At 35.2% G+C, this 27,342-nt stretch overlaps 1 protein-coding gene across 2 annotated transcripts in view; it reads right to left on the bottom strand.

Moving 5' to 3' along the window:
* The window catches only part of PTPRK (protein tyrosine phosphatase receptor type K), a 739,357-nt gene that overhangs the window by 165,313 nt on the left and 546,702 nt on the right, over window positions 1–27,342 (bottom strand). For both annotated transcript variants that reach the window (XM_072643296.1, XM_072643295.1), the window contains exons 8-9: window positions 11,189–11,491; window positions 1,222–1,331 (exon numbers count right to left, since the gene is read on the bottom strand). In XM_072643296.1, coding sequence (XP_072499397.1) covers window positions 1,222–1,331; window positions 11,189–11,491 — 413 coding nt within the window. The remainder of the gene's footprint in view (window positions 1–1,221; window positions 1,332–11,188; window positions 11,492–27,342) is intronic.

The following is a 27,342-nucleotide window of genomic DNA, read 5'->3' on the forward strand; positions in this document are numbered from 1 at the left end:
TCACAACTTGCTGGAATACTTTCATGATTCCCACTTGAATGATACACTTGCCTCATTCTGTAGCCACTGGAAATTTAAGTATTTATAAGCATTAATCAAATTTAAGTAGGAACAGATATCCTTATATACACATCAATGCTTTGTGACTTGATTCTTTAGTAATTTGTCATTTAGGAAAAGAAGGAAATAGACAAAAATTCTGAAATTGTGTGTATTTTAATATCCTGTTTCTCCCATTCGTGGAATCATGAAGAGAGAGCCTCAAAGAAACAACCAAAGTCAGCTAACTCTAAGAGTCAGATTTGTTTTGACCTTTTCCTATTTTTGTATTACTTGGAAAGTGAAATTCCCAGGTCTCTATTAAATCAGAACTTTGGACAGCTATCCATTAATATTACAAGACTGAAAATTAGTGTTCTGTATATTTGTGAATTCTGTCATTTATTATACATGACCATGAAGATGACTGATTGACATTGCCATGACCCAGCTCTGGAAAGAAAAAAAAAAGGTTACACATTTAGCTTAGTGTTTTAAAAATTCTATGTACTGTTCCATGGTAGTTTCAATATTCAGTATCAGGGAAACATTATTTATAGGATCAAATATATAAAAATGCAAAGGATTTTATAGTTAATCTACTCCAACATCTTCATATACTGATAAGGCTACTGAGGTTCACAGAATGTAATTGACATGCCCCTGAGTCAGCTAGGAGGCACAGTGGAGAGACCACCAAGATAGGAGCCAGGGAGACCTGAATTTAAAACCAGCCTCAAACACTTACTAGTTGTGTGGTGCTGGGCAAGTGAGTTGACTTTTACTTACCTTTGTTTCTTGAAAAGTAAAATGGAGATAAAAAGAGAACTAAATGTTGTTGTGAGGATCAAATGAGATGATATTTACTAGTACTTTGCACAGTGCTGGGCATGTAACAGGCACCATATAAACCCCTATTCCCTTCTCTCCTTGCCTTTTTTACCTTTCATGATCACACAGACAGCAAGAAGCAGAGCAAGGATACAAATGCAGGAAGCTCGGATTCCAAATTGAGCAATCTTTCCAATCTTTACACAATTAAAAAATATTTAAAAACCAAGCTGAAGTGAATTAATAATGATTTTTAATGTTCTTCCCTAAATCTTACTTCCCTCTTTTCTACTGTTTTATCTCCCTTCCAATATATTTATGCACATTAAAATGAACATTTTTTGTCAATACCTCATATTGAGTGATAATTCCATTTGGCTCCAAAGGTTCTTTCCAATTCAGGAAGATCTTGTTTTCAAATGAGGTCCCTTTAAGAGACTTGACTGGAACTGGACCAGGCACTACAAACAAGATGGACTGTATTAGAAACATATTAATATACATACGCACATATACACGCATAAATATATATATATATATATATATACACACACACACACACATATGGAGAGAGAGAATTTTAAATCAGATATGTTAGATCAACTAGATGTTCATATGTAGATATACATATGGCATACATACATGTATTGTCTATCTATCTAATTTCTATCTACCTTTCTACTGGCAGCTAGGTGGTGCAGTGGATAGAGCATCAGCGCAGGAATCAGGAGGATCTGAGTTCAAATCTCACCTCACACACTTGACACTCTGGGCAAGTCACTTAACTTTGGGCAAGTGTGTGACTTTGGGCAAGTCACTTAACCCCAATTGCCTCATCCTGGGTCATCTCTCCAGTCATCCTGATGAATATCTGATCAGTGGATTCAGATGGCTCTATGGAGAAGTGAGGCTGGTGACCTGCACAGCCCTCCTTCACTCAAAAGAAAGTCAAGTGTAAGTCATGTCATCATTTCTCTGATGGCAAGGTCTTCTTCAGCAACGAAGGACAAACACACATCTATCTATAGCTAATCTGTGTATGTTAGAGACTACCTGGCCTGAGTAGGAAGTATAGAAGCCTTTCACGTACAGGGCTCTACTACTGATTGGCAGGAAATTTTTGAGGTATGCAGATTTGCCCTGCCTTAGGTAGCCTGGTGACCTCCTAATCCAGGAGGTGGTTGAACTATGGCAGACATCTAATAGGCTTTAGCCCCACTGCAAATTAGAACTCAAGCAAAAATAATCCAATAGCTTCAACCTCTCCACTAGTACAGATTATATAGAAATATTGCTATGGTTAGCTTGAATATTTCTTAAATTTAAAAAGTTGTATATTTATCTAATAACACTGGGTTCATATTTACAAACAGAGAACTAAACTAAGGCACATTTGCTGCAATACATAATTAGAATATAGGAATTTTCCAAAAACAATTTATTCCTTAGAGTTAATAACAAATTAAATTCAATTTTGAGTAGAGACCACTGTATATACCATAGGCACTCAATAAATGTGTACTGAATGGAAATGAAGTGCTTTGAGATGAAAGTATGTGATCTAGTTTGGCTACATTAAACCTCTTAGATAATATTAACATATTTGTTTCAAGAACAAGACTCTAATTTCCAGACAGAATTTTGTGAAGACTATGACAGACCAACAAGCCCTAGCAAACACAGTTCATAAAATAATTAACTATGATTAACAAACACTGTTTAGATCCAGAGAAAATTGAAAGCCAAACCAAGTAAATTACACTATGCCATCCATTACTACTCAGTTTGGCATTGCCTCAAATACTTTTCTATAAACAAATAAGACCCCAATAAACACAAATTCATAAAAATGAATTGTTAATGGAGAAGAGGTTCAGCTGGTGCTGCTTTAACCTTTCAAATGAAAAACATTTTTCAAAGCTAAAGACAAGGCAAGTTAAAACAGCAGGAATTGGGGGCTTTTTTTGGCTGTTATTTTTTTAATCAGCATAATCAATTAGGAAGTATCCCCAGGTGTAACAGGATTTGAAGGCTCACCCCAAACCCTGTTTATGCTGAGAACAGTTCATAATAACTGATAATCACAAGAGCAGCAGTTTGGAAAGCTTAGAGATCTTCCATTTACAGCATATCCTAGTTTAATTCTCTTGTAGTTTATACTTTTAAACATAAGTTCACCTAGAATGCTGGGTGTTGCTTTTGAAAAGTTAGGGGAAAAAACAAGTAGAAGAAATAAAATACTTTTTAAAATATGCCTCATACTTCAGTTTTTAAAGCTTTTCTCCCCCTTTTAAAGCTAACCTAAATATCTGCTTGCATATTTTTAATTAATATTTTTCCTTAATCTAATGTTCTAATGAACTTCACACATGACATTTTCAGGGAATGCATTTTCAAAGTATACTGCAATTTTGTGAGTAGAGAAATAAATTAAAAATCACTAGATCAAAGGAAATGCTTTGCACCGTGGCTAGCAGCATCAAGGCAAAGCGAACAGTCTGTCACAACAGTGAGATTCAATTCAATCTACAAGGAGACCATGAATGATGACATGACCTCTGGGACAGGCAACATAATTTGGCACATTAATAATAAATTCATGAAGGCAAAGGAGCCCACAGTAAACAGCTGAGATGCCAACACTAAACTTCATAAGAACTGTTCATCCATCTGTCACTGGAAGAATTGGGGAGAAGTTGACTAACGGCATCCAGGGCCGTTTTGCTTTACTGTACTGACACAGATTATGTAACACATAGAGGCTGATAGGCTATGACAACCCCTCTGTGTGTTTTGTGGCATTTGTTGATACTATTGTAGGCAGGGCTTTGTTTTCCAAAGGAATGTCTGCTGTTTCTCTTCTTGTCAAATCATCATGTTTACTAATTCAATTAAGAGAGAAGATTCCTCCAATTATCCTGCCTGTCTTACAGAGAGTGGCTACAGGGAGGATAGAAACCTCAATCAATGAGGAAATATCTAATCAGAGAACTGCAGTTATTATGTTCAATCAACACAGCTTTAAAATGGCAGTGGGCACATTAGGAATATGCAAAGGCATTTTAAAGTCAGTGTGTCATATTCTTGATTTTAAGAAAAGACAGGAAACAGCAGTTAAGATGGAATGTGTCTTTACCATCCATCCTCTTACATTTCAACATTCAGCAAATAAAGTTCACTTAAAAAAGTTCCACATATTGTTCTAGGTCTCACTGGTCATCCTGCATTTCGCTCAGTGCTGTTACTGAGATGGACATGTACAAGGGAAAACAAGCTGCTATCAGAAGTTGGCCTCATTCTCCTGGGGAATTTGGAGTGAAGGGGAATACTTTACACAACTTGCAACTAGGCCATGGAAGTGACTAAGCTGGAGGGTAAACCACATTAAAAGCAGTTTGGCAGCACTAAGAGAGATGCTGTTCTATAGTTTTCTCCCTTTGAAGGGGGAATCATCTTGAGAAGGCTGCCAATTTCTTTGTATACCTGTGGTTTAGCTAAATGTAGCATGAAGCTGGTAAATGGCTGTCACCATGGCAACAAATAGGTTGCCAAGGGACATCATTGTATATCTCCACATCATCTCTTCCTTTCAACAGAGAGCCACAAGTTTGACTTATTACTTTGTGATTGTGCGCTAATATGACTTTAATAATTCCCTTCAGTATTAGTTCAATTAATTTAGGCAAATACAGGAAACTCCTGAAATGATTACACTACAGAGTTGGGGGGAACTGAAGATTCATGAAGACCAGTAATGTAAAGGGCAGCTACAATAAGAGAGCATAATGGAGTCTTTAAAATATAATCGTCATAAATGGTTTGAACAACATATGCATAACCACCTTCTGCCCAAGTCCCCCATAACAGGGATTTTTTTTTCTGAGCCAACTCATATCATTGATTTTCATGACTTACAGAATAAAAAATGATACCAAAACCTTCATACAAAAAAGTTCTAACCTTGTACCAGGAAAAAAAGTATCCAATAAATTAAATATAAATTCTACCTTAGGGTTCTGGTGGGAAATCATTCTAGTATGGCTTCTCTGATTTATGGCTGTCCCTAGAATTCTTTTTTGTAAAATCAAATCTTTTTTATTATATGGCTGATAATTTATTCTTCTTCTATGAATGTAAGGTGGCAATAATTTGGTACAGTGACAATCATGTTGCCATCATCCACTGATTTTTAAACAATAGATTATGATTTTTCTCCCACCTGCTCCCACCCCCAAAAAAGAGCACTAAGAAGGATCTTGTATTGTATACCGAAAATGCAGCTTACATGGCAAAAGATGAAAATAGTCTTAGATGATAAAACTGTGTCAGAAATTTGCATTTTTGGTTAAATCTTATAATATAAAAAGGGAGTAGCATAGTTTAAGTTGTTGCCATGACAAATTCATGCAGCAATAACTGCATAGTAAAAACAGCAAAGCAAACTCTGAAGGACTAAGATTAAAATTAATAATATAGTTAATGGTATTTTAATTTACATATGAATTTCCTGTAGGGGGAGGGGAAATAGTCATAACTTTGCCTAATTTAGAACCTACTTTAAAGACCCACAAGAATTCATTTTTATTAGTAACCTATTCATACATATGTACCCAGAAATTCAGTGTACTATGCATAAAACAGTACAAGTATTATTAATATGTTTTCTGGGATGTATTGAGAAGAGAGGGGCAAAAGAACACAGGAAGCAATAAAAATGGGTCATATAATGGCTACATGGTGATCAACCAAAGAACCATAAAACTCACAACTGGCTATAAAATTACATATCCTAAGAATTTTCTTTTCTTTCCAACAAAGACCACATGACACACTTGTAAAGCAATACTGCCAATAACTTGTTTAAAAAGTGTCTATTGGGGCTACGGTAATTCAATGTCTCCTTTGGGTGAATCAAGCAGATTCAGGTGAAAGCCCAGTTAGGAGCAGATTAATGCTAACCCTTAAGTAGTTGCATTCATGAATTTGAACTCACTATTCGAAGCTCCAATTCTGTAAAACAAATTCATTAGTTCTAGGTCAGTGAATATATGCAATGAAGAATTCAAATAATGCAACCACTAGAGGGCAGTGAGGAGAGGATTCAGTCTTAGTAACATCAGGACCTAAATTGCATTTATAAAACTCACAAGGCTATTCTCCAGCTCCCCAGCCTCATCTTCTCATCTTCTGATCGTTAAACAACTATCTCTTTTTCTTCACACAGGAGAATATTCCAAGCAATTAGTTCTAAATATATCATGAGTGTGGTAGATAATGAAAATATTTTCATTGCTGCTACAACTCAAGAATTAGCTCAAATAATAAAGATCAATCGGTTCATTTGAAACTGTTTGAACTGCATCTATGTACCTTTACCATCTCTCTGGGGTTTAATTGTTCAGATTTCAGTAACAGCTTGATAGGTTTTCATTTGGACATTAAATGCTATAAGAAACTTTGATCAATGTTTATACTCCCACAATACAGGGAAATTGACGTGCCCAATCAGGATAGGTCAACTGAAGTCACATATACATTTTTTACTTTGGTTTATCTGCAGAAGCAGCCTAGGTCAAAATGACAAGGTCAGTACTACAAGGGATACAGAAACAGTTGGGCATGAATTGTTCACTCACTTTTGACATACAACTCTGAACAAAGTCTTTGATTCCTTTCTAGGCTACTTCTGACTTCTTTTTCTTGAAATTTCATCTTAATCCTGAAATTTACAGTTTGAATGTACCGTTGCCCATATGGTCTTTCCTTCTGATTGGATGGATCCTCTTAGAACCTCCATTTAAGGACAGTATACAGGTCAGACAAGAAATTCCCTTCAAGGACTGCACTCAAGACTTTCTTCATCATGTTCCTGTGTACTGTACAGCCCCACCATGACAACTTTTCAGCTTCTTGTTAAGTGCTGTCTTTCCCCAATAAAATGTAAACTCTACAAGAATCAGGACTGTCTATCTTTCTGCTTTGTATTTGATCCCCAAGGATCAGGCTGACCGCAAAGTAAGCACTTAATACGTGATTGTTTAAAAAATAAAAAAGATATCTGATTAGGGCAAAGTATCAATTCCTGCAGAACTTTATAATATCTGTCTCGTTTAATCTTATTAATTTTTATTTATTTTTTTCTAGGCAATCAAGAATTCTATGGATCTTGCTGTTTGACATTGAAAAGTATTACCTGTCTCTCCCATCCACCTTTAAATCATTTCAAATGGTGATAAAGATGCTAACAATGCCTTATTCCAATACTGAATAATATAGATAAAAACAAGTTTAACAATAGATCACAATTTAGTGAGTTTTTTTAGCATTTTGATAACTTTCAATGGTTATTTTCCTTTATAATCCTATATATTTTATTTGATATATTTTAAAACATTATTCTGAGAAAGGGTCCATTGGTTTGATCAGAGTGACAAAGGGATTCACTCCACGAATCAACAATATTTTAGTCAAATCAAGTAACTAGTTAAGAACTCACCTACCTGTAAAATTATCTATTCTACTTTTATCTCTAATTTGTTTTCCTTCTTTTACAGTTCTCTCACCAATTTTTTATCAACTTTTTTTTTCCAGTCTAAAGAGTATGCTGACAGAATGAAAATATAGAAAAATAGACTCTGGATGGTTTTTTTTCTGTCACCTATTAATAATGCACCCACTCAACCCTGCTGCTGTGCGTATGGCAGACTACTAAGGAAGAAAGCTTGAAAACACAACCATGAAATAAGGATAGATGAAAAGAAAAAAGTATATAAAAAAGGCCAATCTGGCAGCTTAGGAAGCTTACCAATGAACTTCTATTTTCATATGGCATATACGTAACTGGTTCTTCAGCTCCTTACAGCTTTAGATTATAGGCTCATGCCAATCTTTGCTTGACCACTTGCAATCCACTCTCTCAGAAGTTTCCCCACTGTCTTTACTTTACCCAGCAACTCCTTTATGTTGATCAGAATTAAATCCAGAGTAGCAATTCATTTACTTGCTCAAGGCAATTTACTTGTCCATAAGGCAAGTCAAGAATTTCCCAGCTACTCTGTTAACCATGCAAGAAGACTCCGAGCAGATGGCAGAATATGTTCAAATCTCCCATCACACTCTATCTTCTAGAGGTTTGAGAGCACTGCTATACTTTTCACAGACAGAGAATTTAAAAGCCAATAAAGGCTTCAAAAATTATCTAGTTCAAGATGGGGCAACTAAGATGAAAGAGATTAAGTGAATTGCCTAAGATCAAAAGTTAGTTTGCGACAAATCCAAGATGAGCACCTAGACCTCCTGACTCCCAGCTCAACTTAGGCAGAGGAATTCAAAGAGAACATGCTTCCTTCTGTTCTTCATGTGCTTCCATGCTATATGCTGTTTTATTTATTGTGCATGCAAAATAAAGGTCAACATTTCACAGTTCCAATGCTATGATTGGGTAGTATTATGAGATTCTTCTTTTTATAATGTCTCATGAATTTGTCAGAATGTCTCATGCTTCCTGTGCCCATGAAACTGCTCTTTATAATTTACAATGCCTCATTAGCTGAATTTATTTAGTGTTATTCTCCCTCTAAATTGAAAGGAAGGAAGCTCAGTCTCATTGAATCTCATTCTTTTCTCAAGGAGCATAAACTGAAGTCTTGTAGATGGGATAGTAGGGGAGGGAAGGTGTCTGGTATTTCCTTGCCCTCTGTTACTAGGATTCACCTGAACTCCAACATAGTTAATTAGTCAAGGACAGAAAGAGTGAGAGAGCTAGAAACAATTATGGTTATTTCATCCCCTAATCACATACTATTCATCAGATCAAATGATGAAGAGTGACCAAAAGGAAAAACAAAATCTAAGACTGAAGTAGAAAGCAGGATGGGCATAGATTCTGAGTCCTAAGACACACTTGGGTTTCAAGTCTTAGGTATAACCTGGGGCAAGTCATTTAACACCTTGGGGCTTTAATGTCTTTCTCTGTTAAACAAAGAAGAATGGCCTAGTCCAGTGCATGGTCCAGCGCATCTGGCAACACTCTTGAGTGCAGCCTGAACCAGATTAAAACGTAATTGGGATATGTTTAGCAAAATAAATCTAAATATGATAGAACACAATATGGTAAGGTGTGGTTTTCTAAGTACAAGTGTCTCCCTCAAGAATCATCATGTATGGTTTAGTGGCTCTCATTTCTATTTGAGCTTGAGACCACTATCCTCAAGGATATCTCACACTAAATTTTGATTTTTTCTTAAATTAAAAGGGGACATCCCTTGAGTAACGACTTAAAGAGGCTAATTCATTCAACCTGTGAGTGAGTAGCCTCTCTTCTCCTGTCCTCTCTTCTCTGTCTATTATATTATACCTCTCTATTATACCTACCCAGAGGAAGGTATAATAATACCATGGCCAAAAACTGCTTTTTTTTCCTCCGGGTTTACTGGTTAGATTTCCTGTTCAAAGACCAAACCTTAAGCTCAACTCACTCTGGAGGTCATAGACTGGAAAAAATGTCCTTACCCACCTAGCACAGAATAAATATAAATACCAAATAGCAACTTTCTCTTTTACCCAGGAACCCTGATGGTATTTCCCTCCCAGTTTGATTTTTTTTTTTTTTTTATTAAAAGGGGCCATCCTCTGAGTAACTACTTAAAGAGGCTTGTTCATTGAATGGGTACATCTCACTCAACTTGAGAATCTGATAAGACCTTAGCCAGGGACCCACATTGCATCCTGGGCCATCTCCAGTCACCCTGATGAATATTAGGCCACTGGACCCAAATGACTCTGGAGGAGAAAGTGAGGTTGGTGACCTTGCACAGCCTACCCTCACTCAAATCAAAGTCAACTGCAAGTCATGTCATCTTGATGTTAAGGTCCTCTTCAAGAACAAAGGACGAATACAACACAGATATATCATCACTGTATGTGTACAGGACACATGAAAGGCAGTGTAGTTAAACAGACAGAGTACTGGACCTAAAGGTGAGAATATCTGGGTTCATATACCAACCTTGACCCTTTACTTCTCATATGACCCTGGTCTATCCATTTAGGCTATATAAGCCTACTTCTTAACTTCTAAAATACAGGTAATTACATGTATATTAGCTATTTCTGAGACTCAAGTGAGATACCTTACTTAATGGAATTTATAAACTTTACAGTGTTTCAAGGTTTGAAGCTAGTTTAAGTTCATTAGTTCATGTTACTTGACCTGCACACTGTAATTGCTAGCGACAGCTCTGCCTCCTGCAGCTGATGATGAATGAACCCCAATGTAGTATTAAGATCTATTTAAAGGAGTAAAAGACTTTTAACACACTGAGATGTTATTTTTAAAAAATATATTTGTAGCCTTCAATATCACACACGAAGATGTGTTATATTTGGTACGTATATGGATATGCTTAAATATTTATTACTATTTACTACTTAATATAAATAAGTAAATGGATGTATGAATAAATAAATAACTAGCTTCTGTATACTGCTTATTTCCTATGTGCCAGGCACTGTGCTAAGCACTTTACAATTATTATCTCATTTGAACCTCATAGAAATTTTGCAAGTTAGGTGCTATTATTATCCCCATTTTACAGATGTGGAAACTGATGCAAATAGAAGTTAAATAACTTACCAAGGGTTACACAGCTAGTAAATATCTGAGTTCAGATTTGAACTCAGGTCTTCCAGACTCCAGGCCCAGCAAATATATAAACTAGCTAAAGAGCAGTATGGCTCAATTAATTAAAATTCTTTACTTAATGCTTTTAAGTAAGATTGATATTAAGATTATTAAAAGATGAAAACAAATAGTTCTATTAACAGTTGATAATATTTCTCCTTCCTATTATCAAGTGATGAAAAGCTTTCTCTTTACTAGACTTCTATGTCAAAAGACATTTTAAACTGAGATCTGAGAATGTCATGATATCGCTTTCCTTTGTTAGAAAAACCTGAAGCCACTAATAATTAAGTTTATAAACTGTAAAAATGTAATGAACATATGAGTGCTTTACCCATGTACTTTGACATACAGACTGTAATAGTTAAAACTATTAAACTTTTTTTTAAAACTGCCTTACAAAATTCTCAATCAAAGCTTTATCTGTAACATGGTTCAAACATATAACTATATTCCAAATGATATTTGCTAGCTTATTTAGAGAGAACTAATCATTCTCATTAAAGATACCAGTATTCATCTTAATCTTATAAACAGAATTTAGCAAATTTTCCATCAAGTTTAGTCTAAGTCAAACTAAGAGTAATGTGAAATTGTTAAACATTTCCCTTTTTTTGTAACATGGTATGAGCATACCATCTTCATCAGTTTGAATAATTGTCTCCTCGCTTTCCTTCCTCCCTTCAGGATTGGTTAGGATCATCTTGAGGCTGACATTTGTGTAAGGTGGCAGATGGCTCACAACATGCTGGGGCGCTTTGGGGTCCATGTCCAAGCAGTCAGCCTTGCTCTCATTGTGACCACGGAAATAATGGTAGCAAATAGTGACATTGAAAGTGTGGCAACGTGTAATGTTGTAGCCTAAAGACTCCCAGTCCACTGCAATGTGTCTTGCTTGGATTTCAGCGATTTTTAATGTTTTTGGTGTTCTCATTGGTTCTGTAAAACAAAACAAAAATACAGATAGTTCCATAAGCATTACCACCACAAATGCAAACTTGGAAATGACTTAGAATCCTTTCATTTTGTATCCCACCTTGGGATACAGATATTCCAAATCTGTTTTTCTTTATGGGAAAGTTCCAGATCTGTGACAATGATTAACCCATTGGATAAACAAAATGATAATTAAAGCATCAGCAATCAAAAGTATTTAGTACCATAATAAAAAAACGCCACAAAAGTAGACACAATACTACTACAGTTGTCAGTGCTAACTTTTTGCCTTTCTTTTCTTCTGTTATTATTAATTGAGTAGATTAGCTAATATATCAAAATGGAAAAGAGTCAACATGTTCTGCACTATGATTTATCATGCCACTAAACTACGTTGTATACTAATTACACTAATTGTGGTACTAAACTACCACTTAGGAAAATGACGCAGATATTAATTAACATTTATTATTTCAGTAATGATGTTGTTCATCAAAGCAGGAAAGCTGAGAAAAATGACAAGAAAACATTTGGATGTTCACACTGTCATCCCTTCTCTTTGGTCCCCTTCCAACTCCTTCCTAGGAGGAGCTCATGGTTGATCATTACAGCACTGTCACCCATATCAAACTACTACGTGCATTTCCATTCATCTGGAAAGTGCCAGCAGAAGAGTGGGCAGTCCTAGGGATGCTATCAATTCATCACTGCTTCCCCAGTGTTTTTAGACCTAACAGCAGAAAAAGTTTAATATTTTAACTTAATTAAAATACTAATATATTGAAAGCCATGCCCATGAATATGCATGTACATGAAAGAAACCAACATAACAGCTTAACTTAATGTATTTGTTCTTCAAAGAGAGCAGAATGAAATCCTAGGTTGAATCTTAACTTCCCACTCTCAGTTCAATATTGATAGACTCTTGGAGTTAAATTAAAATGAATGAACAAACCCCCCTTCTCCATCTGAAAAAGCCATCTTGGGCCTATGTTTAGAGACTTACATTTTTGAAATTTAAATCTCAATTCTGCAAAAATAATCACAAGGGTGCACAGATGGCAAGTCCAATTTGGAATTCCAGTTCAATGTATTTAATATGCAACTTGAAAGATGCTGGTGGCCACTTAATTTAAAATAACAAAGTATTTTTAAAAATACACAAAAATATAACTCATACTATCTGATGCTTTACTTTCAATGCTGATATTCCATCTTATGAGAATTAATAAGACACACTATCTCCCTTTGAGTTCTACAGTTCCATTAGCAGTTGAGGCACAGAAAGGCAGAAAAAAATTTTTTTTTTTTTCCTGATTCAACTCGGCTGGGGTTTTTTAAGGATCTATTACACATACCCATTCCTGGGCCAGGACTTCATCCAGAGAAAGGGAGAGCTCGCAACTAGGTAGACATCCTAAATAAGTGTTGTTTCCAATGACTTATCAAAGTGCACAGCATGGCTAAAATATCAACAACTACAATATAAGAAACTACACACAGTGAGACAAATAAAATAGCACTTTGTAGAATCAAAAGATATATGTTATCTTAGTGTGGAAAGACAAATCAAAATCTATGCATTCAAAAAAATGGCAATAATTCAGTTCTGAAAATAGAAATGTCATGTGTAGTGCTCTGAATAGAACAGAATCATATATTGCTAGGAATTTATAATGCTAATATTACTGTTAATAATGATGATATTAATAATAATAATAGCATATATTATGTGCCAGGCAGTATTCTAAGCCTTTACTTTACAAATATTTTCTCAAAAACCCAGGAGACCAGTGTTATTAATTATTACTTCATTTTACAGTTGAGGAAACTGAGGGAGAGATTAAGTAACTTGTCCAAGGTCACCAGCTAGTAAGTGTCATAAGTGTCTAAGACTAGATTTGCTCTAAGTTTATCCTTACTCTATGCCTAGTTCTTTGTCCATGGGACTATCTAGTTGCCTATATTTTAGAAAAGAAAGGTAACACAAAAGTCAAATCCTCATTAATAGCTGATTTTATTTTGATTTTGCTAAAGGTGTGTATTTGAGGGGTAATAGCTGGCAAATGGTTATACAGGGAATTTATGGTTACTTGAAAATCATGTTTAAAAGCAAGTACTTTTACTTTCTCCTTTTCAAAATAAGTTTTATTGATTCTTTTTATTTTTACAATTACTTTCATAAAGATGGGAAATGGAGAATATGTTTATATATATACATATATATATAAAATTTTATTTGCATATATTATATAGTATCCTCCAACACACAGACACACACATACTCTATATCTTTCCTTTCAAACAGAAAAAAGGTTAAATAGAAGCCACCAATAAATACTGTGACCATGTCTAACAATCCATGTAATATTCTTTCGTCATAGTCCTCTGCTTCTAAGTTGAAAGGAGAACAAGATGATTCTTTATCCCAGACTGTTATCTTCTCTACCCCCTGACCCCATTATTTAAGATCTCCACTTCCATCTAGAGATCTTTTATTAGCCCAGAAAGAATCATTGTTCTTCTGACTCTGCTTAGTTTACTCTGCATCAGTTCATATAAACTGTCATTTCTTTAAATTCCTCATATCCATAATTTCTTACATGATAATATTCCATTACATTCATTTAGCACAATTTGTTTATCTATCCTCCAAAGAGCAGCTATTTTGCTTCTAGTTTTCCGATATCACAAAAAATGCCACTATGAATATTTGCATATATTTTAAACTTTATTTCTTTATTTCTATCTAATTTTCTGAGGATATGCTGAGTAGTAGGATCATTAGGTCAAAGGGTATGCAAGAGACAATCATTTTTTCTCCATAATTCTAATTATTATCCAGAATGATTAAAGTCACAGCTCTATCAACATCTTATTAATGTGCGTGTCTTTCCGTATTTATATATGTAATATGTTATTATATGTAATGTTATTATATGTAATATAATTATATATTATGTGATAGTGTGTGCTATTTATACACTGAAAATTTACAAGGCACATACCTCACAATAGAAAAAGTAAGAATATATGAAATTTTTCCAATTTATATTGAGAAAATTAAGGCTCAGAAATACAAACTTGTTCAGGTGACAAGGTTAACAAGACTTAGAGTTTGACTAAAACAGCTAGTTCTTTCCAATGCAACATTTTGGGGCATGAAGAGGTTTGCTGCTTTTTAGTAATGAGATACAAGAGATTCCTTTTATATATAGATTGGGCTAGATGGCAGCTGAAGAACCTTTCAACTCTCAAAATTCTGTGATTCTGTGATTCTGTGTAGCAACAAAACAAACCATTGTGATCTCTATGATAATGCGGAAATGACTAGAGAAATCCATACTATGATTAAGTTGTTCAGAATAAAGTGATGGAAATTCTCAACATTATTTAGACTAAGAGAATAAAGTTGGGAGGAAGGAAAATTAGTTCAGAAAAAAGGACACAGGGCAAATTTACCATTAAAAATTTTTAAAGCTTTATCGAAGTGTTTGAAATCAAGAGCTTTTACAACAGTTTCACAACCTCTTAAAACAATCGTCACTTGAAAAGTGAACAGTCAATTCATTTCTCTCTTTAATTTCCCCTGGTCTAAGTTATGTATTCATTTACCTAGTCATGTCTTCATCACTCCAGTTATAACCTTCTTTGAAACATATTGCATGAGACTTTTCTGCACAGGCAAGATGTACATTCATTCCAAGGTATCAACAAGAGACATATACTATCTAGTTACACATAAAATGGAGAGAGGAAACATTGAGTGGAGATTTTGATTTAGAGTGTAAAAAGCATTAATCTTAATTCAAATGTGAATTCTGTATAAGTACTTATATAAGTGAATTCTATATAAGTATTTCAATTAAGGTCATTTTTATATATGGTAAATTTTTTTGATAAATCTGAAGTCAGTTTTAAAATCCTGTAAAGGACTTATTGTGTGCTAAGCACTGGAGATACAAAGAGAAAAATAAGGTACATGATCTCAGGAAGCTCATAATCTGATCCAGGAGACAACACAGAAATAATAATGTATGATGGATCATATATGTATGTACTATGTATATATGTATGTATGTACATAGAGTAAATGGAAGGTGATGTGAGTAACTATACTAGCAGGCAGTGGAGTTGGAGGGGAGACCAAGAAATGATTCCTGAAAATGGTGGGATTTAAGCTGAATCTTAAAAGAAACAAGGGAAGTTAAGAGTTGGAAATGGAAAGGGAGAACATTCAAGTACATGAGATATGTCAGTGAAAAGCACAGAGAAGGGAAAAGGGATGATATGTATAAAGAACAGTACCAGAGAACCAGGAGCATCAGAGGTCAGTATAGTGCTATTTTCTGTTTGTTGACTTGGCATTATCAGCCCAGAGGTTTATGTAGCTAGGTGGTCTAGGGGATAGAGTTCAGGACCTGGAGCTAGGAAGACTCATCTTTGTGAGTTCAAATCAGGTCTCAGATCCGGACTAGCTGTGTGACCCTGGGCAAGTCACTTAATTCTTTTTGCTTCAGATACTCATCTGTAAAATGAGCTGGAGGAGGAAATGGCAAAGTCCTCCAGTATCTTTGCCAAGAAAGCACAAATTAAGGTCACAAAGAGTAGATTATGAAAGAAACGAATGAACAACAACAAAGCTGTATTGGAGAAAGTGTAAATATAAGTATAAGGAGACTGCAAAAAAATAAGAAAGGACTCTAAATGTCAGAAGACTTTATATTTGATCCTAAAAGTAAGAGAAATACACTGAAGTCCATTTGAGTGGTGGCATGAAGGCAACCTGTTTAGACCTGTGCTTTTAGAAGATCATGCAGACATTTATATGTGGGATGAACTGCAGGGGGGAGAGTTTGTGAAAGACCAATTAGAAGGCTACCGCAATGCCCCAGGTGAGAGGTGATTAAGGCCTCTATTGGAGGGATAGTGGAAGGGAGGGAACATGTACAAGGGTTAGCCTATGAAGTTAGTAAGGATAAGATTTGACATGAGATTGCATATATGAGTTGGGTGCAAGGGAGAAGTTGAGAAGTACATTACAAAGTGGTGAGCTACATTAATAAGGAAGATGGTGTTGTCCAGGCCTTTAAAAACAACTGTCAAAGCAATAACAAAAGTCCTTTATTAGTTTAATAAAAAAAATTGAGAAACAGAGAATTGTAAAGAAGATGGCAGAATAAGGAAGGAAACTACAGTAATGGTAATTTAAATGGAAAATCTTTCATATTCATTAATAGGCCCATGTAACCTGTTCAAGTCACATGGAAGCCTTAGTTACATAAGTCTGAGTCACATAGAGCCTGTGGTGGGAGGAGTACTATCACAGGTTCTTAGATCTGCATTCATAAAAGGAAAGGCAACTTTTGAGGGGTTAACAATCACTTTAGTCAATCACAGGTAGCACAGAAAATCAAAATTTCAGAGAAATAAAAAATCAATAGGCAGTGCCTCCAAACTACCTGACCACTGACATACATACATCTTTACCAGAGAAGAAAGCGCCAACATCTGGGTTTTCAAAGAGTTGAGGGGCTGTTTAGTGGCTTTCCAGAGTCTCATGTGGCACGCAGTGCTTCTTCCAAAAACTAAGCCCCAAAGTAAAACCTCAGCTCAAGAGTATTTATACATTGTTTTAGAGCCAGAAGGCATCACAACCATTGAGAACCGGTACCTCATTAACAAAAAGCTTGGGCCTTCCCACAAATCTTCCCAAATCAATCTTTCCTTAATGGGCAGGCCCCATTAATAGGTAGGGAACATCCTTAATCATATTAAAATAGTTAACAATACAAATACACACACTGTTTCTAGTTAAAGAAACTGTTGTTTCTATACTTTGCTCCTTGTAAAGACTCTTGGTTGATAAAGGCAAGATTCACTCAGATACTAAAACAAAAACAGCAAAAAAATCCTATTTTTCTTGCCATCACACTCCACCCTTCCAGGAGCTTTAACTTTACAATCTAAATGGCCATGGATCTTGGAACAACCAAAAGTATTATACTTCTTGATTATACTAAAACAAAAACAGCAAAAGATCCTATTTTGCTTGCCCTTACAAAGGGGTGGAGCAAGAAGAGGCAGAGCTACAACAGAACTGAGAGGACGTCAGTCATGAGAACTGAGCTAGGAAGGACACAGGCTGGAGGCTAGCATGAGTGATTATGTGATTGTGATTTTTTTTATGAGCCTGCTTTGTGATTTGATAAAGGAACTGGTTTGTGGGAAGCTTAGCAGGCAGGAAGTTTGGGGATGGTGTTGTTCTCTGCATTATTATTGTGTATAGATTTTTGTTACTGTGATGGATTTGGTTTTCTGGTGTCCTTTGAATAAATGTTTTGGTTCTGCCCTCCATGTGGAGAGTCTTTGGTATTTCGTGATTCAGAATGGTGCCACAAATATTCACGACTGCCGTGGGCACTATTAGTATCACACTGCCGCTACAACCACCTGGCTCTTCCAAATTCCCCTGCAAATAACTTAAAATAATGCCTAAGGCAAATTTCTGAGCATCAAAAATAATTAAAAATTGAGGTAAAGCAGTCATTCAGTCTAAGACAACTTGGGAGCATACTGAGAAAGATTTTACTTCCCAGGGTGCTGGTCTGGCCTGTAGCGTAGATACTGCTGGTCAGATGATATCTAATCAATCAATTACAAGCACTGAGCACTGTTTCTGGCCACAGACAATGTGGGGGTTGGAAAGGTGATCAGGGGAAGATTGGGAGGACCCTCTGGGTTCTGGACTCAGCTGACTAGATGAGGTCCCAGGGTGTGGCTACGGGTGAGAAGGAATGAGCAGTGAGTGTGGTCTCAGACGGCTGGGACAATGCTGGCTGTGGTCATTTGCAGGAAAGCTGAGTCCCTTATTTAAGTTCCAGGGAAGAGGGGTGAGCTGATATTTTCAGCGACATGAGGAACTGCAAGAGTAAGAGTTTACAATGGCAATGGTCCCAGTTCAAGGGCAGAGAGAAATACCAGAGGTCACTCATAAGCCAAAGTATGAGTGCTGGGAGCAGTGACCACACCTGGACTTGGATTTTTGAACACTGAAAGAAGAAAGATGTTAAGAGCTATCAGGGAGAGCTCAGAAAACAATAGCATGAAAAATCTGAAGCCTAAGATATTATCCCCCACTATGCAGGAGTATAATTCAACTCTAATTGGAGAAAGAACCTGACCATAGACAGATATGATGGTGATAGAGAAGATCAGGGTTCAAATTAAGAAGATAAAAGAGCTTGTAAAGAGTCAAAGAAAAATGTAAAATGGTCACAAGCCCAAAGAGATTTGGTGGACTTTAAAAATCATAAGAAAACACTCGAAGAAAAATTAGGAAAATAAGAGTAATGTAAGAAAAGCAAGAAAACTATGCAAAGAAAGTAAATCAAACAGAAAAGGATCCAAAAATTTACTGGAAAAAAACTCCTTAAAAATGAGATTTGGGCAAAGGGAAAGCTAATGATTTCAGAAAACAAGAAGAAATCATAAGACAAAATCAAAAGAATAAAAAAAGAGACGATAATGTGAAACATCTCATTAGAAAAACAATAACAGACTTGAAAAACATATTGCAAGTCAAATTTGCAAATTTTCAGATTACCTGAAAGTTATAATAAAAAAAAGCCAAGATACTATACTTCAAGAAATAATTGCTCTGAAATTCTAACAAGTGGATAAAGTAGAAATAAAAAAAAATCCAGTGATCACTATCTGAAAGACATCCCCAGATGAAAATTCACAGCAACATTAAAGCTAAGTTTCAAAACTCCTGGGTAAGTAGAAAATATTACAAGAAATAAACAATTTAAGTACTATGCTGCTACAGTCAGGATAACACTAGATTTAGCAGCTTCTATATTAAAAAACCAAGAGGCATGGCATAAAATATCCTGAAGAGCAAAGAAGCTGGGATTGCAACCAAGAATCACCTATCCATCAAATCCAACTAATCCTGCAAGGGAAAAAAATGGATATTTAGTGAACTAAAGGATTTTCAAGGATTCATGAAGAAAAGACCAGAAGTGATGAGAAAATATTTTGACTTACAAGAATCAGAAGAAACATAAGAAAGTAAACAGGAAAGACTATTTATAAGGGATGTAATAAAGTTAAATTGTTTAGTTCTTAGATGGGGAAATGATATTTGTACCTCTTAAGAATGTTACCATTACTATGTAGTTTGAAAGACTATATACACAGATACAAGGTTTAGAGTTGAGTCAATTGTAATAGGATGGAGAAAATTATCTCATACAAAAGAAGTATAAATGGAAGAATGGGGCATCTAGGTGGTGCAGTGGATAGAGCACCACTGCAGGAGTCAGGAGGACTTCAGTTCAAATCTGACCTCAGACACCTGAAACTTACTAGCTGTGTGACCTTGGACAAGTCACTTAACCACAACTGCCTCATCTTGGGTCATCTCCAGTCATCCTGATGAATATCTGGTCACTGGATTCAGATGGCTCTATGGAGAAGTGAGGCTGGTGACCTGCACAGTCCTCCTTCACTCAAAACAAAAGTCAAGTGCAGGTCATGTCATTATTTCTCTGATGGCATGGTCTTCCTTCAGCAATGAAGGATGAACATACACACAAATTGAACATTACAGTGCACTGGAGAACAGAGTGAAGGGCAAGTAGCATGGAAACATTATTTTCATCAGGACTGGGTTAAAGCAAGAATAATATATACATTTAGGGTAGAAAAGTCTTCTGGACTTACAGAGAAATGAGGTGACAAAGGTATAGGATAACAGAGGGACTCTCAGAAGGGTGTGTGCACTAGGGAGGCAACAGTCATAAGTCAATTAGATTTCTGAAGATGGATAGGGTAAAAAGAGAGAAAAAAAGAGACAGAAAAAATAGGATGGAAGAAAATACAAAACTAGCATTTATAACTTTGAATATGAATAGGATGAACTAAACCGTAAAACAGAAACAGATAGCATAATGGATCAAAAAACACAAGCCAATAATATGGTGTTCACAAGAAACACACTTAAAAAGGCGACACACAAATAGAGCAAAAATAAAGGGCAGGAGTAGAGTCTATTATGCTTCAGCAGATAAATAAAAAAAGCAGGAGTAGCAATCATGACCTCAGACAAAGTTTAAGCTACAATAGATTTATTTAAAAGAGATAAGCAGAGACAGTATATTATGTTAAAAGGTACTATACATAATGAAATAATATCACTACTAAAATATATGCACCAAATGCTAAGGAATTCAAACTTTTAAAGGAAAAAGTAAATGATGTACAGGTGGAAATATATAGAAACACTAAAATAGTGGCAGATTTCAACCTTAGCATCTCAAAACTAGATAAATAGAACGAAAACAAATAAGAAATTAGTCAAGGAGATTCATATAGCTTAGAAAAGTTAGATGACACATGTAGAGAGAATTAAATGGGAATATAAAGGAATGTACCTTTTTCAGAGAAGTACATGACACCTTTACAAAAATTGACCACGAATAGGCCACAAAAATTTTGTAGTTAAATGCAGAAGAGCAGAAATATTAAATGCAAATTTTCATATCATAATGCAACAAAATTACATTTAATAAGGGAGCAGGGAAACACAGATTAAAAATAAAATGGAGACCAAATAACCTCATCTTAAAGGATGAGTGGGTTAAAGAACAAACCACAGAAACAATAATTTTATTAAAGAAAGTGACAATAATGAGACACATCAAAAGCTTATGGGATACAACAAAAGTAGTAATCAGAGGAAGTCTGGTATCTTCTCTAAATGCTTACAACAACGAAACAGAGAAAGAGGATAAATGAATTGGGTATACAATTAAAAAAAATACCCAATTAAACACCAAATTTGTAAATCCTGAAAATTAAAACCTAATAAAACAGATAAACAAGTGATTAATAGGAATAAAAAAGAGAGGAAAATCAAATCACTAGCATAATGGAAATGAAATGGAAGAACACTTACAAAAAAAATAAACTTCCCAGATTACTAGAAGAGGAAATAGAATAATAAGGTAAACCCTATTTTAGAGAATAATGAATAGGTCATAAATTATCTTCCTAAGAAAAAAGCCTCCGGGAGAGAATTTGATACTCAAAAGTTTTAAAAATGAATGTTCAAAATTGTTTTTATGTGTAACTGGGGAAAAATAAAATACTAAATAAAAGGAAGAAAAAAAGAAAAAAGCATCAGGACTAGATGGATTTACAAGTAAATTCTTCCAAACATTTAAAGATGAAGTAATACCAATAATAGGTGAATTATTTGGAATAACATACAAAGAAGGAGTCCTACAAAACACTTTTTAACGACCAAATATGGTGCTAAGACCTAAGAGAAGAACAGAAACAGAGAAAGACAATTATAGATCCATTTCCAAAATGAATATTGATGCGAATATCCTAAATGAAGTACCAGAGAGGAGAGTACAACGATATACTGCAGAGACTTTACATTATAATCAAGTGGAATTTATGCCAGGAATGCAGGGCTTGTTCAATATAAGAAAACTATTAACATAACTTATTTCAATAACACCTAACAAAAATCACATGATTATATCATTAGATGAAGAAAAAGCATTTGACAAAATACAACATTCATTCCTATAAAAAAAACTGGAAAGCATGGGAGAAATGAATTTTTCCTTAAAATGATAAGAAACATCTTATCTAAAACTATCTGCAAGCATCATCTATAATGGGAATAAGCTAGAAGCCTTTCCAATAAGATCAGGATTGGAAAAAGATCTCCCTAATCACCAATAGTATTCAATATTGTACTAGAAATGCCAGCAGTAGCAATAAAAGAAACAGAAATTGAGGAAATCACAATGGGGAATGGGGTAATAAAAAGAATCTATTTATGCAAATGATATGATAGAATACTTGGAAAATCCTAGAGAGTCAATTGAAAAGCTGGTTGAAACCATTAATAACTTTAGCAAAGTAGCAAGATATAAAAAAATCAACTGCATAAATTATCAGCCTTTCTATATATCATCAACAAAGCCCTAGGAGAAGAAATAACAAGAGCTACCCCACTTAAAATAACTGCAGACAATATAAAACACCTGGGAGCATACTTGCCAAAACAAACCCAGGAACTAGATAAACATAATTATAAAACTCCTTTTATACAAATAAAGTTAGATTTAAATAACTGGAGAAATATCAACTGTTCATGGGTGGACTGAGTCAATATAATAAAAATGACAATTTACCTGATTTAGCCTACTTATTCCATGCCACACCAATTAAATAACCAAAAAAAAAAAATTTACTGAGCTAAAAAAAATAAGAAAAATTCATTTAGAAGAACAAAAGGTCAAGAAAATATCAAAGAAATTAACTTTAAAAAGTAAGGAAAGGAAATCTAGCAATCCCAGATCTTAAAATCTATTAAAAGGTATTAATTATCTCAATTATCTAGTACTAAGAAATAAAATTGCCTGATCCTCTTATAATCACTGGGCCCAGAGCTCCCAAAGCAGTTGCTGCTTAGCTGCTATACATGTTCCCTCCATGTGTGCTTTAGCTTGACACCCACATGGGTGTTATGGACCTTTCGTGCTGATCCCCTAAATTTTGTTAGGCTGTAAAAATGTCTCATGCTGACCTTTTGCTGCCTGTGTCACTCCAAAATTTGATTTGAGGTGTTATTTTAAAGTTATTTAGGGAGGAATGTTGAGAAAGTTCAGCTGGGTTGCTCCCTCTAATCTTCCATCTTGGCTTTGTACATCCTCAGATATAATTATATTCTTGTCTCAAAATAATATTTACCAAAACTAAACTGTCTATAGCTAAAATTGACTGGTTTTCAGCTTATGAAGAATTGTGGAATAGGACATGTTCTCAATGCATCCCCCCTTCCCTCCTCAATAACACACCTAAAATTTATTTATATTTGTATTAGAGCATGAACTCTCAGAATAATATGAATATTTAACATTTACACTACATTTTTAATTTGACACAGCACACACATACATATGTGTGCATGTGTATAAATATAGCAATATAATGTTATATCATATGTTATATGTGTATAACATATGATATTATATTGTCACATTCAGTAGGGGGTCACAAAGGCTAGCGTCTAATGCAGGATTCAAATTTAGGTTTTCCTGAATCCAGGTCCAGTCCTTTACAATGCCACCTATATGTAGGATTAGGAGTATGATCAACAATATCCCCATTTCTACTCCCAACATTTTGACATTATTAAAAGCTTTCCCTTTTTCAACAATATTCAAAAAAAAATTTACCATTCAAGAGACTAAGCTCAGAACTCTCATGAAAGAATTTCTATAGATGATTTCAATTTATATATAGTTTTCCTTTTCTCATATTGCTGTTCTAATTCAGAGGTTCCCAAAGTGGGAGATGCCATTCCCTGGGGGGCACCGGAATGATTCAGGGCAGTGGTAGTAGCTCAGGTGCAACTGGTGGGTGGCACTGAACAAAAATAAAGGGGCAGTGGAAGCATAAGGACAAAAAGAGAAGAAAATTTTGAAAAAATTGTTTGTACATGTTTCATTTGTTGTGTAACAGCATTAAAGTCATAGTGATTGCCATTATTTTTCCAAGTAAACACATAAAATGCAAGTTATAACAGATCAGTGGTCAAGTCCACTGACAGGTCTTAAACAAAAAAGTGTTGGCAGGTCGTCACGCATTGTCAGGAAGACCTGCATGCACCAACAGGAATATGTGCTTGCAATGCCTTGTTTACAACACAATACTATAAGTTTACATAATATCAGGTCATCAAAATTTCAATGCAGGAAAACCCCATGAATTTACAACAAATTATTAAATTTAAGATGCATCATTTCTTCAAAATATTTTATTTTTTGGAAATGATGCCAATTTTTAAAAAACTGTTAAAAAGTTAAAGGAAGATTTCCAGGGGAGCATACATATATCATATACACACACACACACACACACACACACACACACACACACACATACATTCATACATAGATTAAAAGAGGGTGGTAGGCCAAATAAGTTTGGAAACCTCTGTTCTAATTTATCAAAATATACGAATAAAACATCACACAAAATAGTCTAAGTATATTAATTTCAAGCTTTGGTTCTGAAGGGAAAAAGTATTATAATACAAACAAGCAAGAACAGATTGGTTGAGGCACAGCATGACGTAATGGGTTCAGGGAAGGATGTTGTCTGGGTCAATGTTACTTGCTGATGGAAGTGTCTACCCGTTCATTCGGGAAAGGAATGAAAAGAGAACTTAAGAAGGTAGCATAAAGAGATCAGTTTTGAAGACATGGGTTGAATCTGATAAAATGTTAAATTTTTTACTTCCTGATCCTATACTGACCTACTGGCCAGAATCTTTGATCTTATACCTAGTTTTCAAATTCATCTCAGAGTCTTAAATTTAGACATTTTTAGGAATCATAGTGGTGGTTACCCTTGACTTATGCTTTCCGTTTGCTTGGTTCATAAGTGGAAATCATACCCTTTCCAGAGTAAGCGACTGTCCTTCCCTTGAGCGATCAATATATATCAGAAATGGTTTATTTGAACAGGGAAACAACTAAAGGAAGAGATGGTGGGATGGTGACTTCTGCACATATTACATATAAAATAAATAAAGGAAAATGGTCCGGAGAATATGGTCTTATATATCAAATGAGATAACATATATAAAAGCGTTCCGTAAACCTTAAAGCACCCTATAAATGCTGTAGCTGCTGATGCAGTATCTCTTAAATCTAAACCTTCTACCTTCCCTTATTCTGTTGAGAGCTCCCTTCTCCTTCCATTCATAAAGATTAACAAAACTTCTAAGTAAACCTTAACTATTTACTCTTCTTCAACCCTGCAATATTCAATAAATTACCAAATTTTAACCATTCCACTTTCACATCATTCAAATCCCTCTCCTTACTACTACTGTACTTCAGGTGCTAATCCCCCCCTGAACAGAAAACTTCAATCTTATCACCTGCCACAAGTTTCTCTTTACTCCAAATCATTCTTCACACCAGATGACAAATTGATGGTCAGAAGATGCAGAAATAACCATGTCACTCCTTTGTTCAAGGAGTTTTTGAGGTTCCCTGTTACCTCTATGACAAAATACAAAATCTGGCACTTAAAGCACTCTCAGATTTATTTTATATTAGTACACTGTAATACAGAGTAACTGGCTTCCTTACTGTTATTCCCTTTAAATGAATCTCTCTCCTATTGCAATGCCTTGGCACTGGTGTCCTTATCCTTGGTATGCCCTCTCTGTTGACTTCTGTGTCTTGGAGTCAGATGACCTTATGGCTCTGTCAGTGAATGTTCTGGGGGTAAACTGATTCCAATTCATGAGTTAGAACTCAAACCTCCTTTTTATTTTAGTGGGACAGATCAAGTTACACAGGATGAGCAGACATGGGAAGGACTATAATCCATGTAATAAATTTCATCATATTATCATTTTTCTTTGAAATTACTTCTCCTCCAAACTTCTTCAATCCTGCCAAGATCCACTCACACACAAATATTCACAAATAGGTGTCATCCTCAATTCTTCAATTTCACTTACCCCATATACCCAAGCAGGTGTGTCAATCACTATCTCTGGCACCCTATTCCTTCTTTACACTCATATAATAAGCACTGTGATTCAGGACTTCATCATCCCTCACCTGGACTATTGTAATAGCCTCCTAATTGGTCTTGCAGACTCAAGTTACTTCCCATTCCTCAAAAGAGCTTCCAAATCACTAATAAAATTGATTTATCTGCCGCTCAAATCTTACCATATTTTTTCCTATTCAATAAAGTTTAGGTGGCTAGGATCAAATATTTTTTTCATTTTTATTTCATTCTTTAAAAATTGGTATTAATTTAAGTTTACAATATATTGAATTATGAATACAGTATAAAGCACATTCCGTATAAACAAGTGACTGCATATTTATTGGGATATTTTTAAAAGGTGTGAGAGGAAAAGAAAATTCAAAGACAACAACTCTCAAGTTCCAGACCCATATTTTTAATTCCCTATAATGCAGGTATGAAAAACAATCAATTGAATATGAGGATTTATATTGGTCTCTTAGATAGGAGAGAGCTAGAACCACTTTTTCACTTATTAGCAGTGTTAATATAATGCATTCTGATAATCAGTTTTATAACCTATAAAATGAGAATAAAATTAGTTGCAGTGACCTAATACAGTGTTTTTAATAAGAAGAAAATGAAATAATACAAGTAAAATTTGATATAAACATTAAAGTGCTATATAAATATCTGATCACCTGAAATCTCATAATCATGTTGTTTAACTCAGTTATGGATTATCAATATATTCCCAAATCCTTTACCCTTCCCTCTGCTAAGACTGGAAAACTGGAGGGCAGAGCACTGAACTCCTCCCAAAGTCTTCCTTGGGACACCCAGGTGGCTCATGGCTAGAAGTCAGGAAGATCTGAGTTCGAATCTGCCCTAAAACATTTACTAGCTTCATGACTTGGGCAAGTCAGTTGACCCTGTTTATCTCAGTTTCCTCATCTGTAAAATGAACTGGAGAAGGAAATGGTAAACCACTCCAGTACCTACCAAGAAAACTTCAAATGGCGTCAGGAGGAGTCAGATACAACTGAACAGCACCATTTTTTTTTCTTTTAAAGAAGGCTGGACCTGGCACTGTCTCAGCTAACTGTCCCCTTTCTATCTGTAGTTTTGCCTGGTTTGAACTGCAAGGAACACGCTGCTCATCCCAGGATAGGTTGATCTTTGGAGATCTCATAATCAATGCTGTTTACTTCAGTACTGAACACTCAAAACCGTGCCCACTTCCTCAGTCTCCTCCCCTTACTGAG

The sequence above is a fragment of the Notamacropus eugenii genome, chromosome 2 (genome assembly GCF_028372415.1).
Source record: "Notamacropus eugenii isolate mMacEug1 chromosome 2, mMacEug1.pri_v2, whole genome shotgun sequence".
Taxonomy (NCBI): Eukaryota; Metazoa; Chordata; class Mammalia; order Diprotodontia; family Macropodidae; genus Notamacropus; species Notamacropus eugenii.